This window comes from Aspergillus mulundensis, assembly GCF_003369625.1.
Source record: "Aspergillus mulundensis strain DSM 5745 chromosome Unknown scaffold_18, whole genome shotgun sequence".
Lineage (NCBI taxonomy): Eukaryota > Fungi > Ascomycota > Eurotiomycetes > Eurotiales > Aspergillaceae > Aspergillus > Aspergillus mulundensis.
In genome coordinates, this window is record NW_020797906.1 from 265,554 (window position 1) to 278,469 (window position 12,916).

At 49.4% G+C, this 12,916-nt stretch overlaps 5 protein-coding genes across 5 annotated transcripts; 2 read left to right on the top strand and 3 right to left on the bottom strand.

Moving 5' to 3' along the window:
- Window positions 1-184: 184 nt before the first annotated feature.
- DSM5745_11069 (uncharacterized protein) lies at window positions 185-827 on the bottom strand (the record flags this gene model as incomplete). The annotated part of the gene is made up of 2 exons (XM_026753085.1): window positions 185-187; window positions 264-827. The coding sequence occupies 2 exons, from the start codon at window positions 825-827 to the stop codon at window positions 185-187; spliced, it is 567 nt and encodes a 188-aa protein (XP_026598408.1).
- Window positions 828-1,552: 725 nt separating this feature from the next.
- pex20 lies at window positions 1,553-2,996 on the bottom strand (the record flags this gene model as incomplete). The annotated part of the gene is made up of 3 exons (XM_026753086.1): window positions 1,553-1,909; window positions 2,012-2,830; window positions 2,883-2,996. The coding sequence occupies 3 exons, from the start codon at window positions 2,994-2,996 to the stop codon at window positions 1,553-1,555; spliced, it is 1,290 nt and encodes a 429-aa protein (XP_026598409.1).
- Window positions 2,997-3,305: 309 nt separating this feature from the next.
- On the top strand, window positions 3,306-4,699 carry sec13 (GTPase-activating protein SEC13; the record flags this gene model as incomplete). The annotated part of the gene is made up of 6 exons (XM_026753087.1): window positions 3,306-3,345; window positions 3,438-3,574; window positions 3,636-3,751; window positions 3,809-3,839; window positions 3,910-4,319; window positions 4,375-4,699. 6 exons carry the CDS (start codon window positions 3,306-3,308, stop codon window positions 4,697-4,699), a joined length of 1,059 nt encoding a protein of 352 aa, XP_026598410.1.
- Window positions 4,700-5,513: 814 nt separating this feature from the next.
- On the top strand, window positions 5,514-9,088 carry DSM5745_11072 (uncharacterized protein; the record flags this gene model as incomplete). Its single annotated transcript, XM_026753088.1, has 8 exons — window positions 5,514-5,597; window positions 5,650-6,084; window positions 6,135-6,444; window positions 6,505-6,599; window positions 6,660-7,097; window positions 7,380-7,588; window positions 7,646-7,942; window positions 7,990-9,088. The coding sequence occupies 8 exons, from the start codon at window positions 5,514-5,516 to the stop codon at window positions 9,086-9,088; spliced, it is 2,967 nt and encodes a 988-aa protein (XP_026598411.1).
- Window positions 9,089-9,205: 117 nt separating this feature from the next.
- On the bottom strand, window positions 9,206-11,792 carry DSM5745_11073 (putative AAA family ATPase GCN20; the record flags this gene model as incomplete). Its single annotated transcript, XM_026753089.1, has 8 exons — window positions 9,206-9,557; window positions 9,604-10,072; window positions 10,122-10,208; window positions 10,255-10,428; window positions 10,477-10,780; window positions 10,828-10,908; window positions 10,954-11,679; window positions 11,730-11,792. 8 exons carry the CDS (start codon window positions 11,790-11,792, stop codon window positions 9,206-9,208), a joined length of 2,256 nt encoding a protein of 751 aa, XP_026598412.1.
- Between the last annotated feature and the right edge of the window lie 1,124 nt (window positions 11,793-12,916).

Consider the following 12,916-nt stretch of genomic DNA (forward strand, 5'->3'; position numbering starts at 1 on the left):
AAATGAGCATTGAGTCAATGATTCTAAGATAGAAAACCTGTACCTCGCCAACTCGCTAAAGCAGCCGGAAGGTGCTGGCTCAATCCGACCTAATACACAAGCAACATCGGAATTGCTTGAAACAATGTCAAGTTCAACTACCGAAATGGTTAACTAGCATCTCCTCCACCGTTTCCCTTCCATTTCACTAAGAGCGGGCTCCTACCATTACGGAAGTCAGCTCGAGGGATCGCAACAAGCAAATGATTCAAGAAAGAGCATACCGACTGAGCCCGCCTCTTCCTCGCATTATAGATGTTCGTGTCCATATTGTTCTTCGACCCAGGGGATCGTGCACCAGGCCGAACACCGAAACAGACCATATTCCGACTCCCCTGAACTCTGACCCCTGCATCGATGTTGATCTGCACAGTAGTGGATGCCGCAGCCGGGCTGGAATCAAAGCTGGAATCGGAGCCGGAACCGGAATCTAGCCTTTGCGCTATGATCCCTGATTGCTGGATGGCGGCGATGATGGAGGCTGTGGTGTTTGCGACTTTGGATCTGGAGTTCGATGGCTGCGTTTGGTCTCGAACTTGCTGCGAGGCAATAGCGAGGGTGTTTCCATCGCCATGTATATTGATTGATAAGTCCAGTTTTATCGTTATAGTCTTCGAGGGATTGTGATTAATGGGTGTTGTGTTTGGATAGTATACGGCCGAATCATCGTGATTATAGTAGTCATCATCGTGCTCATCATAATCGTCGTCATCGTATGGATGTATAGTTTGGGCGGCGATGGCTGCCGTATAACTGGGAGGAGGTGGTTGAGAGGTTATAGTGGCCATAGCGGTCGCTGGAGGCCTAGCTTGGGTTTCAAATGTGAGCTTCTGGAGACGTTGGTGAAGGTCGTAGGCGCGGGTTGAATAGGGGCTAATGTTGTATACAACGGTAAATTAGGGCTAACTTCTTGCGCGCCGGGAAGATATGAAGACAACGCCGTGGGATCAGAGAAAATACTCCACAGTATTTCTGTATCAACTGCGAGGACTAAATAGTAGATAGAGTACTATAACGAAAATAGAGACAGCCATTGGAGGTGCGCCAATATATAGTACTCCTAACCGTCCATGATCCTCGCAAGGGTGACCCAACCCTGGTCAGTCAAAATTGATGATCAATCAGCACAACAATCACAATCGTAAAAAAGAAAACTGGGAAGTTTAGTGTAAATGGCCCACTCCAATTGACGGGAGATGGGCTCAATAGGAGGGAAGCGCAACAATCAGGTCAAGGGTGGTAGTCGCTTATTGAGACGCTCCGATTGTTCTCGCTCCATCAATAGGACTTCAATGGTATCACGTGTTCGGCCAGCTGTCAATAGGATGGGTGCACCGCAATTTGAAAACATAATAACTACCAATACAATGAGGAGTTTGAAATTCCTTTCAAGCGAAATATTCTTGAATAGGGTAGCCAAAAGTGAAACGCCTTGTCCCAATCGGGCATGCAATGGTCTAATGCTATAGGTGATCTCCGCTAGTTCGCAAACAGAAATGGGGATAAGCATAAACTAAGCCCAACGGTCACCGTGATTCCAACTTGCGTAGATCGAGTCATGATCATTTGACTCCGGGCTTCCCGTGGGTTCGGCAGTCGGTGTGTTCGAGACCGCGACGCCTGTGACATGGGACGTCATGCGTTCTGAGATAACATCTATTTGTTGAGGAGCAGTCAGGTCTCGGAGCCTGTGTCTTTGCTCGGCGCGTAGAGTGCTTGGCGTAGCCGTGCCACTGAACTTACTTCTGTCATTGGGTGTAATGTGAACATAGTCGTTTTGGCCAATGGGCCTCCAGGACTTCTTCTTCTCAAGTTCTTGCCGTTTACCTTCCGGATAATACGGCCCACCAGGATGCAAAGACTGCGCAGTCTGAACGCTGATTAGCAGAGACAAAGGCCAGTTTGAACGCTTCGATTATACCAGCGCGCTGGTCACGCCAGTCGAAATCTACGACAATCACGGACCACTGACTTCGCGAAATTCATCTCCCTCGAGTTGGACCTCACGGTCTCGTATGCGCCGCATTAACGCCAGGAAATTACTATCTCGGAACTTTTGATTCGTCTCATGACTGACGCTGTTCAATAAGTGGCCCGCGGTCCGGGCAAGCTCGTCTGCCTCGTTCTCCGCCGCTTGAGGATCGTCCTTGTCGACTTGCGGAATAGTGTCGGACCCAATCCGTATTGTTCCCTGAGCTATTGGTTGAGTTGCCACCTCTTCAGTTTCATGATTGAAATTGTGCTCGGTGACTTTCGTTTCACCTGCCGACTCCTCGAACTGAAAAGCCATGTCCGCCTTGGCCTGCTCAAATGCAGCCTCGAAGGCCGAGTCATCGAGCGCTCCAACTCCCGAAGATTGAACCGTCTCCGGTCCCAATCCGTAAGTACCCATTGGTAATCCGGCCATGGCATAGGCAGGTGCAAGTGATGGTTGGAACATTTGACCAGAAGGTTGATTCTGTTGCAGCGCGGGCGTGTGCTGGGGTTGTTGCTGCTGCTGCCTTAAGAACTCGCTGTGCCAAGCTTGATGTGGCACTGTCGACATGGTAGCTGCAGATGGCCCAGGCTGATGACTGATAGGCTGTGATGGCCCTGAGATATGAAGGTTCTGAAAATCGCTTGCCCAGTTCGGCGGGTCGGCGGGATGGGACATGGGCATATGTGGAGCGGGCGTAATAAAGTGGCCTCCATGTTGAATGTTGGGTAAAGTGGCCCCTACAGAGTTGTTCGATTCAAAGGCAGCAAATTCAGGATCTAGGATCCTTTCACTCGGGTTTTGAGAGCGAAAGCCCTAGGACAAAGACGTCAGCGTCCGTCGGGATTGAGTACGGTCACTGGCTTACCTGTGAGGGAGACTGCCGCGAGATGAGCCTGTCCTGCTGCAGAGTCCGGTCCACAGAAACATGCTTCTGAAAGTTCTGTAGCGCGTTGGACGGTCCACACAGGGCGTCACCCATGTTTGCCAACTAATGAGGGCGACGCGGTAGTATTCCTCAGACTACACAGCGAATCCCTTGCACAGCCGGGGGCTAATGAAGGATACAGCGAGCTGAAAAGTATGAAGTGGCCTTCAAAATATACAAGTATCAGGGTTAAGAAGAGAAAGAGAAACAGAAAGAGAATGGCCGAGAAGGGACAGTGTCCGGAATCCGGAGGCGACGAGGCCAGCGTGGGGCAAGTACTCCGTACGTAAAGAGAGCCGAGGCCCGATTCTCACGTGCCGACGCCGCTGACTCAGCTCTCGATAAGATAAGATCCCACACGAAATGGACCCCGAACGGACCAGCTGGTGTTTTGCTGCTGTTGGTCCGTTGTTCTGCTGTTTCGCTATCACCACAATTGCAATAATATTCTCTTGCTTTCATAATATACCAAATTCTGTTGAACTAGAGCTGCAGATAGCCCAGAATGGTACGTCGTCTCTGTCAAATCAGCTCGTTGCTCCAAAGCGGTTGCGGGACCTTGGCTTACCTCCTTGTCCGGAGTCCAGGCGGCCGCTCAAGTGATTTCGAACTCTGGTCATGATGACATGATTGTAAGGGCCCTGACTTCAAACTATCTCATGCTATATCTGGTCTGACTTTTTCTCGCCGCAGCACGACGCTGGCCTTGATTACTACGGACGCCGATTGGCAACATGCTCATCCGACAAGACGATAAAGATATTTGAGATTGAGGGAGAGGCGCACAAGCTTGTCGAGACCTTGAAGGGGTGAGGTTCTTCGACCAATATGCTTTAAATACATCAATTGTTAATGCGAGTCCGCAGTCATGAAGGTCCAGTATGGTGCGTCGAGTGGGTACGTACTTAGAGGACCGACGCAAGCGTATAAGCAACGCCCGACTAATTCATCTCTTCCGACATCACAGGCACACCCGAAGTTTGGCACGATTCTGGCGTCCTCATCATATGATGGGAAAGTGCTCATCTGGCGCGAACAACACCAGAGCTCCACTGCCCCTATCGGCAGCGGTGCCTGGACGAAAGTCTTCGACTTCTCCCTTCACACCGCCTCTGTGAACATGATATCTTGGGCTCCGCATGAAACCGGATGCCTGCTTGCTTGCGCTTCATCTGACGGTCATGTCTCTGTCCTCGAGTTCCGCGACAACAGCTGGACCCATCAAATCTTCCACGCCCACGGCATGGGCGTCAACTCTATTAGCTGGGCACCTGCCTCCGCCCCCGGTAGTCTCGTCAGCTCAAACCCTGGGTCTGGGCAGCAGCGGAGATTCGTAACAGGCGGTAGTGACAACCTGCTCAAGATTTGGGATTACAAGTGCGGCTACCCTTCTTGTACTAGAAGCTGAAGTTGCTAACATCTGTTCTACCAGCCCTGAGACAAAGACCTACAATACTACGCAGACGCTGGAAGGCCACTCCGATTGGGTCCGGGACGTTGCTTGGTCACCCAGCATTCTTTCCAAGTCATACATTGCCTCTGCATCGCAAGATAAGACCGTTCGGGTCTGGACTGCCGATGTATCAAACCCTGGACAGTGGACGAGCCATGTGCTTGATTTTGACAATGTCCTGTGGCGGGTGAGCTGGAGCCCTAGCGGAAACATCCTTGCAGTGAGTGGGGGGGACAACAAGGTCAGTCTGTGGAAGGAAAACTTGCGGGGGCAATGGGAGAAGGTAAAGGACATTGAAGAATGATCGTGTTCCCAGACTTGTCGTCTCTCTATTCAACATCATTTTTACCCGTCTATATCCAGCCTCAGAAAACCTAGACCTTTAGGCTGATCCGCTAATACATCTTCTCTAAACAAACCGAACTGGATGATCTGATCCTCTAGTATCTTGAGCTTACCCTATAGCTCGTCAATTAGCCTATCCCTGGGTCCAAAGCCTACATGCGACTGAACAAGCTATGCCAACCCGCAACCGCGTACATTGCTTGCTTTAAATAAATATGCCTTCAAATTCAGCCGTCTAAGTACAGTCAGATGATTCATCTGCTCCCAACTCTCCTAAATTGAGGAGATAAAACTTCATGTCAACTCACTCCCCGTTTCGCTTTCGATTGGCTTTGCCTTTGGCTTTTCTTGAGCTTCAATTCTAAGGAAAAGAGAGACCTAAGTATCAGATAAGACATCTGATGTTCACTCGAATGCCAATAATTCATACATACAACGTAACTTACTTCATGCTTTCTTGGCCTTGCTTCTGTTTTCGTCTCGTCACCTACGTCTGTTGCTTTGAGCTCGCCAGCTCCCTCATCTGCCTCTGCTTCGACGACATCATCGATCTTTCAACACTTCACTTCTCGGGGGGTTTGTTTCTTTTCAAGATCTTCCAACCTGTCGGTCTCTTCATACGCTTAAGCCCTCATAAGGCACACCAATCCTTTCGTCACTTTCGTCGTCACATCTGATCGCGCTCTTTGGAAGCACATAGATCTCGTCGATCTCACATCCAGTCCCTGTCATCATTCAAGGTGACCCATAGTTCGATCTTTGCTGGTCATACAATGCAGGACGCGCCGGCATCGAATGATCTCGTCCCTGCTCCCAGCAGTAATAAACAGAATTATTTGCTTCAAATGCCCACCGAGGTACGTGAAACTGTGCAACACTCCATGACTTCTCTAACACATTCAATTTTAGCTGATCCAGCATGTCGCCTACTTCTTGCCCGAAAACACAGACAGGGTTAACTTTGCATTGTGCTCAAAAGGCCTGAAAGATAAAATTCTACCGGCTGAATCTCATATATGGCGAAGGTTGTTTAGAGATACTTACGACGACTTGCCGCACCGTACTCTTGTTGATTACAAGATCGAATATCAGATTCGAGCTTTGGTCCTTCCAAGGACTGTGGAGTTCGGACATGGCCAGAAAGAACGGCAAACATATTGGCTTGAACTTGTGGGAAACATGGTCAGGGAAGGTCTCTGGCAAAAGGAGAGCAAGGGGTGGAGCAAAAACTTCGACCATTTTCGCCAGGTACTTGCTGGAACTGAGTTTCTGAATCGCCCTGTAAGCGGGCATTTGATGGAGAAGCCTGATCTGCCTTCGGATTTGTTCTGTGCTGTTCGACTAGTGAGTTTGCCGGACCATGATAAAGGCTACTGGCTCAATCTGCTCTACAGGCATTCACATACTTGGCCCTGGATCCCTTCATGTCTGTTAAATGTTTACGGACCGACTATGATGCCAGAATCGTGTACGCATGTCCCGACACAGAATCGGGGCTAGTCAGCGACAAATTCCACCTCTCAACCGAAACAGCGTTGCATATACGGAATTTCTGGGTCCGCCACCTCCTCAATCCGGAAGAAAGTATATTCTATAACTCGTATTTGAGTCTACCCGACTGCCACAGGCCAGGAAATCCTGATTTATTGGGCACCATATATCACGAAAAGCGAAAGCTTCATCTGTCTTGGTTTGGTTATGAGTGTCAGTCTCATCCACAGCTCTGACTCAATAAAGAAATTGCTAATAAGCAGCTTATTTCAGCATGTTTCTGCCCTTATCCACCTACTTCAAGTGATCTCGAGGTCCGACATAGCTGTGCTGACGGGAGCGGCCACATCATCGAAGTTGAGCATATTGTGAGCATTAATAGTGTCTTCCAATACCAGCGAGAAATTGACCATTGACTCCTCGGCCAGACGCTCCAACTGGATATACATGATGATCCCAAAAACTGGCCTGATCTGTTTGAGAAGTTCGTAACCGAGTATACCCATGATACGACCTTCTTCCGCGGTATTCAGACGTATCACGGATCCAGCGAAAGTCGCTCGATTGCGATACGGGGCTTCATTGAGGGCATCTACGGCGCCGGGCTCCGTGAATGCTGGTCGCGCATTTGCTGGGTCGCGTATAAACAGACTAAAGTCTCGGATGGTGAACAGGAACAGGGGCAAGACTTGGGAAGTTCCTTCTTCAATGGATTATGGCCGCCAATAGATATGGATACCGATTTCGACTATATCTATGGATATGAGGCAGTGCTTGTTCCTGGGAGCTCGCTTATGGTTGGGCACTGGTGGGATCCTCGAGCAGATGAGGCTACTGGTGCAAAGGGGCCGTTCATCTTCTGGCGCGTATGATGTCTCTTAAGGAGCCCCTGGCTATGCAGTCGAAAACTTTTAGTAAGTTATTACAGGGAGACATGAGACAGACCCATGAACCCATCCTCTGTTTAGCGTCGACAAGTCCGTAGTCCTTGTGAGGTCGACATCTGATCTTTCAAATTCTAGAAGCGGTCGTGTGGGTCTCGGCACTCTCGTGAGCTCCAACTCCGAGCTTACCCCATGATTTTGACACAACTCAGGAACCGACCGCTCTTAGGGACAGCAATATATTATTTAGGAGTACATTCCCAGCTCATCGCCGATGACTCCAACAAGGATCGAGGTCCAGCCATGACTAGCAGAGACGAAGCCGATCCGTCTGCCGCCCATGCTCCGCTCCTCGCTCCGGAGTTTCCAGCGAGGCAGCATAACGAGGTAGACCAGCCCAGGCACTCAAGTAGTCGGTTTATATGGTATCTCACCTTCTCCGCTGGAATTAGCGGTCTCCTTTTTGGATATGAGTACATATTTGCCCGATTTCTATGGCTCCGAGTTTGCAACTGACAAAATCGTGACAGCACCGGCGTTATTTCATCCACCCTTGTATCTATCGGCTCCGATCTCTCGAACCGGGCCCTTACAACCTTGGATAAGAGCCTCATTACGTCCTGCACAAGTCTATTTGCCCTCATCGCAAGCCCGCTCGCTGGAATCTTGGCGGATAGGCTCGGTCGGAAGAAGGTCATCCTTGTCGCGGACATCTTGTTTACCGTCGGAGCGTTTATACAGGCTGCTTCGAGCGAAGTGTGGAGTATGATTATTGGTAGAAGTATTGTTGGCCTTGCAGTTGGCAGTGCTAGTTTGGTTACCCCCTTGTAGGTGCAGCGTCGGCACGTGGAGCATATGAAGCTAACAGCTCCAGGTATATATCGGAGCTAGCACCTTCAGATGCAAGAGGCAGGCTTGTCACCATATTGAGTCTTTTTATTACTGGTGGTCAAGTGGTGGCATACATCGTCGGCTGGCTATTCTCTTATGTTGATGGAGGATGGCGCTGGATTGTCGGCTTGGGAATGCTTCCGGCAATCTTCCAGCTCATCATCGTTATAGCTTTACCTGAGACACCGCGATGGCTGGTGCAGGCAGGTCACGAAGACAAAGCCCGGGGTATCCTGTCAAAGGTCTATCAAGACGACCAAATCGCGAAGCAAACCTTGCGGGATATTCAGCAGGAGGTTGCCGAAGAGGAGGCTGTCACCAAAACTTCCGAGGGTGCAGGCGTTAAACAGCGAGCGCATGACTTGTTCCAGATAGGGGGCAATCGAAGGGCATTGACAATCGCCGTGATGCTCCAAGCATTGCAGCAACTATGCGGCTTCAACAGTCTCATGTATTTCTCAGCGACAATATTTTCCCTTCTTTCGTTCTCCTCGCCAACCCTTACTTCGTTATCTGTTGCCATGACAAACTTCATCTTCACGCTGCTTGCCTTTGTCTACATCGACCGGATTGGGCGCCGCCGTATCCTCCTCTGCTCAATACCAGTCATGGCCATCTCGCTCTTTGTCTGCGCCCTAACATTCTCCTCTGTGGAGTTGCCAAACAACTCGCCAGAGGCACACGCTCGTCAAGCTGCGCCGCATAGCTCCATTCTCCCATTGGTCATCCTACTATGTCTCACTATCTACACTGCAGCCTACGCTTTTGGCCTAGGCAATGTCCCCTGGCAACAATCGGAGCTTTTTCCTTTGAACGTGCGGTCACTCGGGTCCGCTCTTGCGACTGCAACAAACTGGGGCTCGAATTTTATCATTGGGCTAACCTTTCTCCCTATGATGGAGCTGCTGTCTCCAAGCCTGGTCTTTACGCTTTACAGCGTTGTTAGCATCATTGGCTGGTTTGGAGTGCGTGCTATTTACCCTGAGATGAATGGGCTCAAGCTTGAAGACGTAAAGGATCTTCTTGCAGATGGCTGGGGTGTGAGGGAGAGCTTGGTCAGGGCTCGTAATAGGTCTGCTTGAGTAACATTCTTGGTTTAGATCTTGGATAGTCAATAGGGTTATTGTCTCTTATAGTGATAATAAAGAGTTAGGCGGACACTGGCAGATCAGCGATTTAAGTGTATTGAGCTATAGTATCTAATGAGCTGCTGCCACGCCAGCCTCGTCCGCTTGAGCACTGATCTTCTTCTTGTACGCGTCGACGGTGCCATCGAACTTCTGGACCGTTCCCTTGTCGCAGACCCAGAGGCTGGTGCAAACATTCCGCAGCATGGTTACATCGTGAGATACCATCACCACACCACCTTCGAACTTCTGTAGGGCCTCGGATAACGCATCCATACCCTCGATATCCAAGTGATTAGAAGGCTCGTCAAGAACAAGGATGTGTGGGTTTGTCAGTGACAAGCAGGCGAAAGCGACACGAGATTTTTGACCTCCAGATAGCAGCTCCATGCGCTGTAGACCGGTCATTCCGGTGATACCAAAACTGCAGCCGTTAGAATTGCAATTTTTGAGGAACCAGGGGAACTTACGCTCCAAGGTGCCGACGGTACTCCTCATCTGTCTTTCCGGGGTATGTCTTGGCCATGAAGCTCACGGCGCTGGTTGTCAAATCCAAAGCATCGACGTGATGTTGCGCAAAGTATCCAATGCGCAACCGCGGATGCTGAGACATGAGACCAGAAGTAGGCTCGAGCTGTCCAGTGAGCAACTTAAGTACGGTGGTTTTACCAGCACCGTTCGGCCCAACAATACCGATACGAGAGTCGAGTTGGACATCTAGATCAACGTTGTTCAACAGAAGCTTGTCTTTCGAGTATCCAAATGTAACTTCGGTCATTTGCACAATCGGCGGAGAAAGGTTCTCCACCTCGGGGAATTTGAAGTGCACAACGTAGTCGCTCTCCGGGGGTGTCAAAACGGGCATCTTCTCCAGTTTCTTAATTCTTGACTGGGCTTCGGAGGATTTGGCTGCGTTGTAACGGAATTTATCGATGAACGCTATGCAGGTTAGCGGTTTCTCATGGAGCGATAAGAGCAGAGGTCAAACCTTGCAGATGCGCGCGTTCAGCCATTTGCTTCTCGTACTCGCGCTTGGCCTGCTTCTTCCTCTCCTCCTTTGTTGCGTAGAAGGAGTCTGACCAATTAGTACCGTATCTGAGAATATGATGTTTAAGACTTACCGAAGTTGGCTCCCTTGTAGTAGTCCAAACGTTCAGAGTGCTGATGGACGATATCTGTAGCAACCTCGTTCAAGAAAGCTCGGTCGTGAGAAACGACGAGAACAGTACTTGGGTACCCTTGAAGATAGTTTGACAAAAATGTGATAGACGGCACGTCCAACATGTTAGAAGGTTCTGTGACAGTCAGCGGCTTGTCATCACCGAGTCATGGCCTTAGCTTACCATCCAGAAGAAGCAAATCGGGCTCGCAGAACAGAGCTCTAGCCAGAGCCAAACGCATACGCCAACCACCAGAAAAGGTCTTCGTTGCATAATGTTGTCGCTCAGGAGAGAACCCAAGACCGGCCAAAATACTAGCTGCTCTGGATTCGGCTTTGTCTGATTCCATCTCTGCAAGTTTCGAGTGGATATCATTCAGCGTGATGTCCAGACCCTCTCGCTCATGGTCGAGCCTCGCAGCGTCTGTAGAAGTGTCGGCCATCGAGGAGCGCTCCACTTCAATGGCGGCAAGTTGTTTGGTAATTTTCTACCGCAGTGTTAGCAGGCTTTGATATTGAAGGTCGTGAAACTGACCTCCTGGTCCGCAAGAAGACGCTTGCGCCACACATCCGCATCCAACACGGCTTGCAGTGCTGGCGTGTCATCACCAGTAATCTATACTGTCAGCGACGTCCAAGCATAAATCAAGATAAGTCATACCTCCTGTTCGACGTGGAGAATCGAAATATGGCTTGGAATTGCCACTTCTCTACGACTCAGAGCGCGGAGCAGCGTACTCTTACCGATACCGTTCTGACCAACTAGACCATACCGGCGGCCATAAGCGAGCGTAAGAGCGGCTTCAGATAGAATACGGTTGCCACCAACTGAGATATCGATGCCGTCGAGCTTGATATCCTTACTCTTGGCCTGAGAGTCAGAGCCCAGCTGGAGAGGGTTGACAGCCATGAAGAACTCTTCATACGACATAGCAGCATCTGGTTCGTTAAGCAGACGAGATGCTTCGTACTGCACTGTCTTCATCTGTTTCTTCTCCTGCTTGGCACGGATCTTGCGTTCCGCCTTCTCCAGCTTCTTGCGGTCAACGCGAGATTCCATCTTGCGTGTACCAACAGACTCAAGGTCAACATTTCCTCCAGCCAAACCAAGGGTCGACGACATGTTCCGCTGGGAACCGACATTGATGGCCTGGTCGAGCTTCTTAGCGGCGAATGGCATTTGTCTGCGCTCTGCATCAACCCCGTCGGAGGAGCTCAGAGATGAGATAAACTTCTCTACAAGGTTACGAATGGCCTCTTCATTTTGAGCGGAGAAGTCACCGGAAGCAGAGACAAGCAGCTCCGTAACCATGTCGGCGGCTTCTGTCACCGGAGATGGAGCATTCACATCTTCAACATAGGCTTTTGAGGCATGAGTTAAGTACCCCTGTGGTTCTGTTAGAACTCGGGCAGTTATTGGGGTGAGCCTGCACTTACAACTGAGTACTCAGTGATCACATGGTCAAGGCCAGGAATCTGTAATTGCAGTTCCGCCTCCATCACAGCTAGGGAATAGAGCTTGTAGCGTCAAGATTGACGATTACAAGCAAGAGAATGATATGTCTTCCAATTCCCTGAAAAAAGGTTCTATATCTTACGGTAGGGCTAGCGGTTATAGCCCCCTCAAGGTCAACTTGGTGGTTGCAAAACTTTGAAGTGGCGGAAATGTGGAGTCATGATTATGCAGTCCAAATAAATATGGATTACCTAACTTTAGGGTAGTTATTTATACTTGTGACTTCAAAGATCTCTTAGTCACTGTGAGTTATTTTCTTGGTCTTAAGAAAATATATCAGTCTACTGTAACAAGTAAAAAGTAGATTTTAAAGATCTAAAATTTCTAGATTCTCCCTTGTGCTAATTATGCTAATTAACTTATTGCATATCTTTCCTAAGTATATCACTGTCACATGATGTGAGTCGCGTTTGTATACTGCGGTGAGCTTAGGAGAACGTGAATTACTGCAATAGGAAAGGCGTCGTGTATTCGTAGTAGGAACTAATCGCTGATTCTCTAAGTCAGAGTTCGGAGTCGAACTTGGTGTTCTGTGCGTCATGTGACTGGCCGCCGCCTTGGCACGCGGCCAGTTCGGCGCCGAAGTTCCTCCGCCCGGCGGCCTCAGGCCGCCGGATTGCGTTATTGCAACACTGCGCAGTTGCAACACCATAATGGTGATAACACATGACTCGTGCCTGTTAATCATGCACAGTTGTGCATACCACACCCTGGTGTAATACTTTAAAGCTATAAATTTAATAGTCACCTGTTGACTAGTTGATAGTTTAAGCCAACTGCTCTGTACACATGTTAACTAAAAGAGTTACTGCACTTCTAAGGGTTGAACCGCATTATAGTAAATTTCCCATGTTCCAGAGGGTCAGTGCCATACGTCCGCAAGGATTACCCTACATCAGTGCTATAAATATCTTGATTACCACGGAGTACAGAGTACAGAGTAGGGATTAATGCCTTCTTACTGATAATTTATGCTGGACATTTGTCAACAAAGGCCGTGCCATCCTAGCTTAGTGTTGCCAGATTAATGCACAGGCGAATTATCAGTGTTCGTTGTCAAGGGGATGAAACTGAGGGGTAGCAAGCTTCATGCACTGACCAGGCAGTT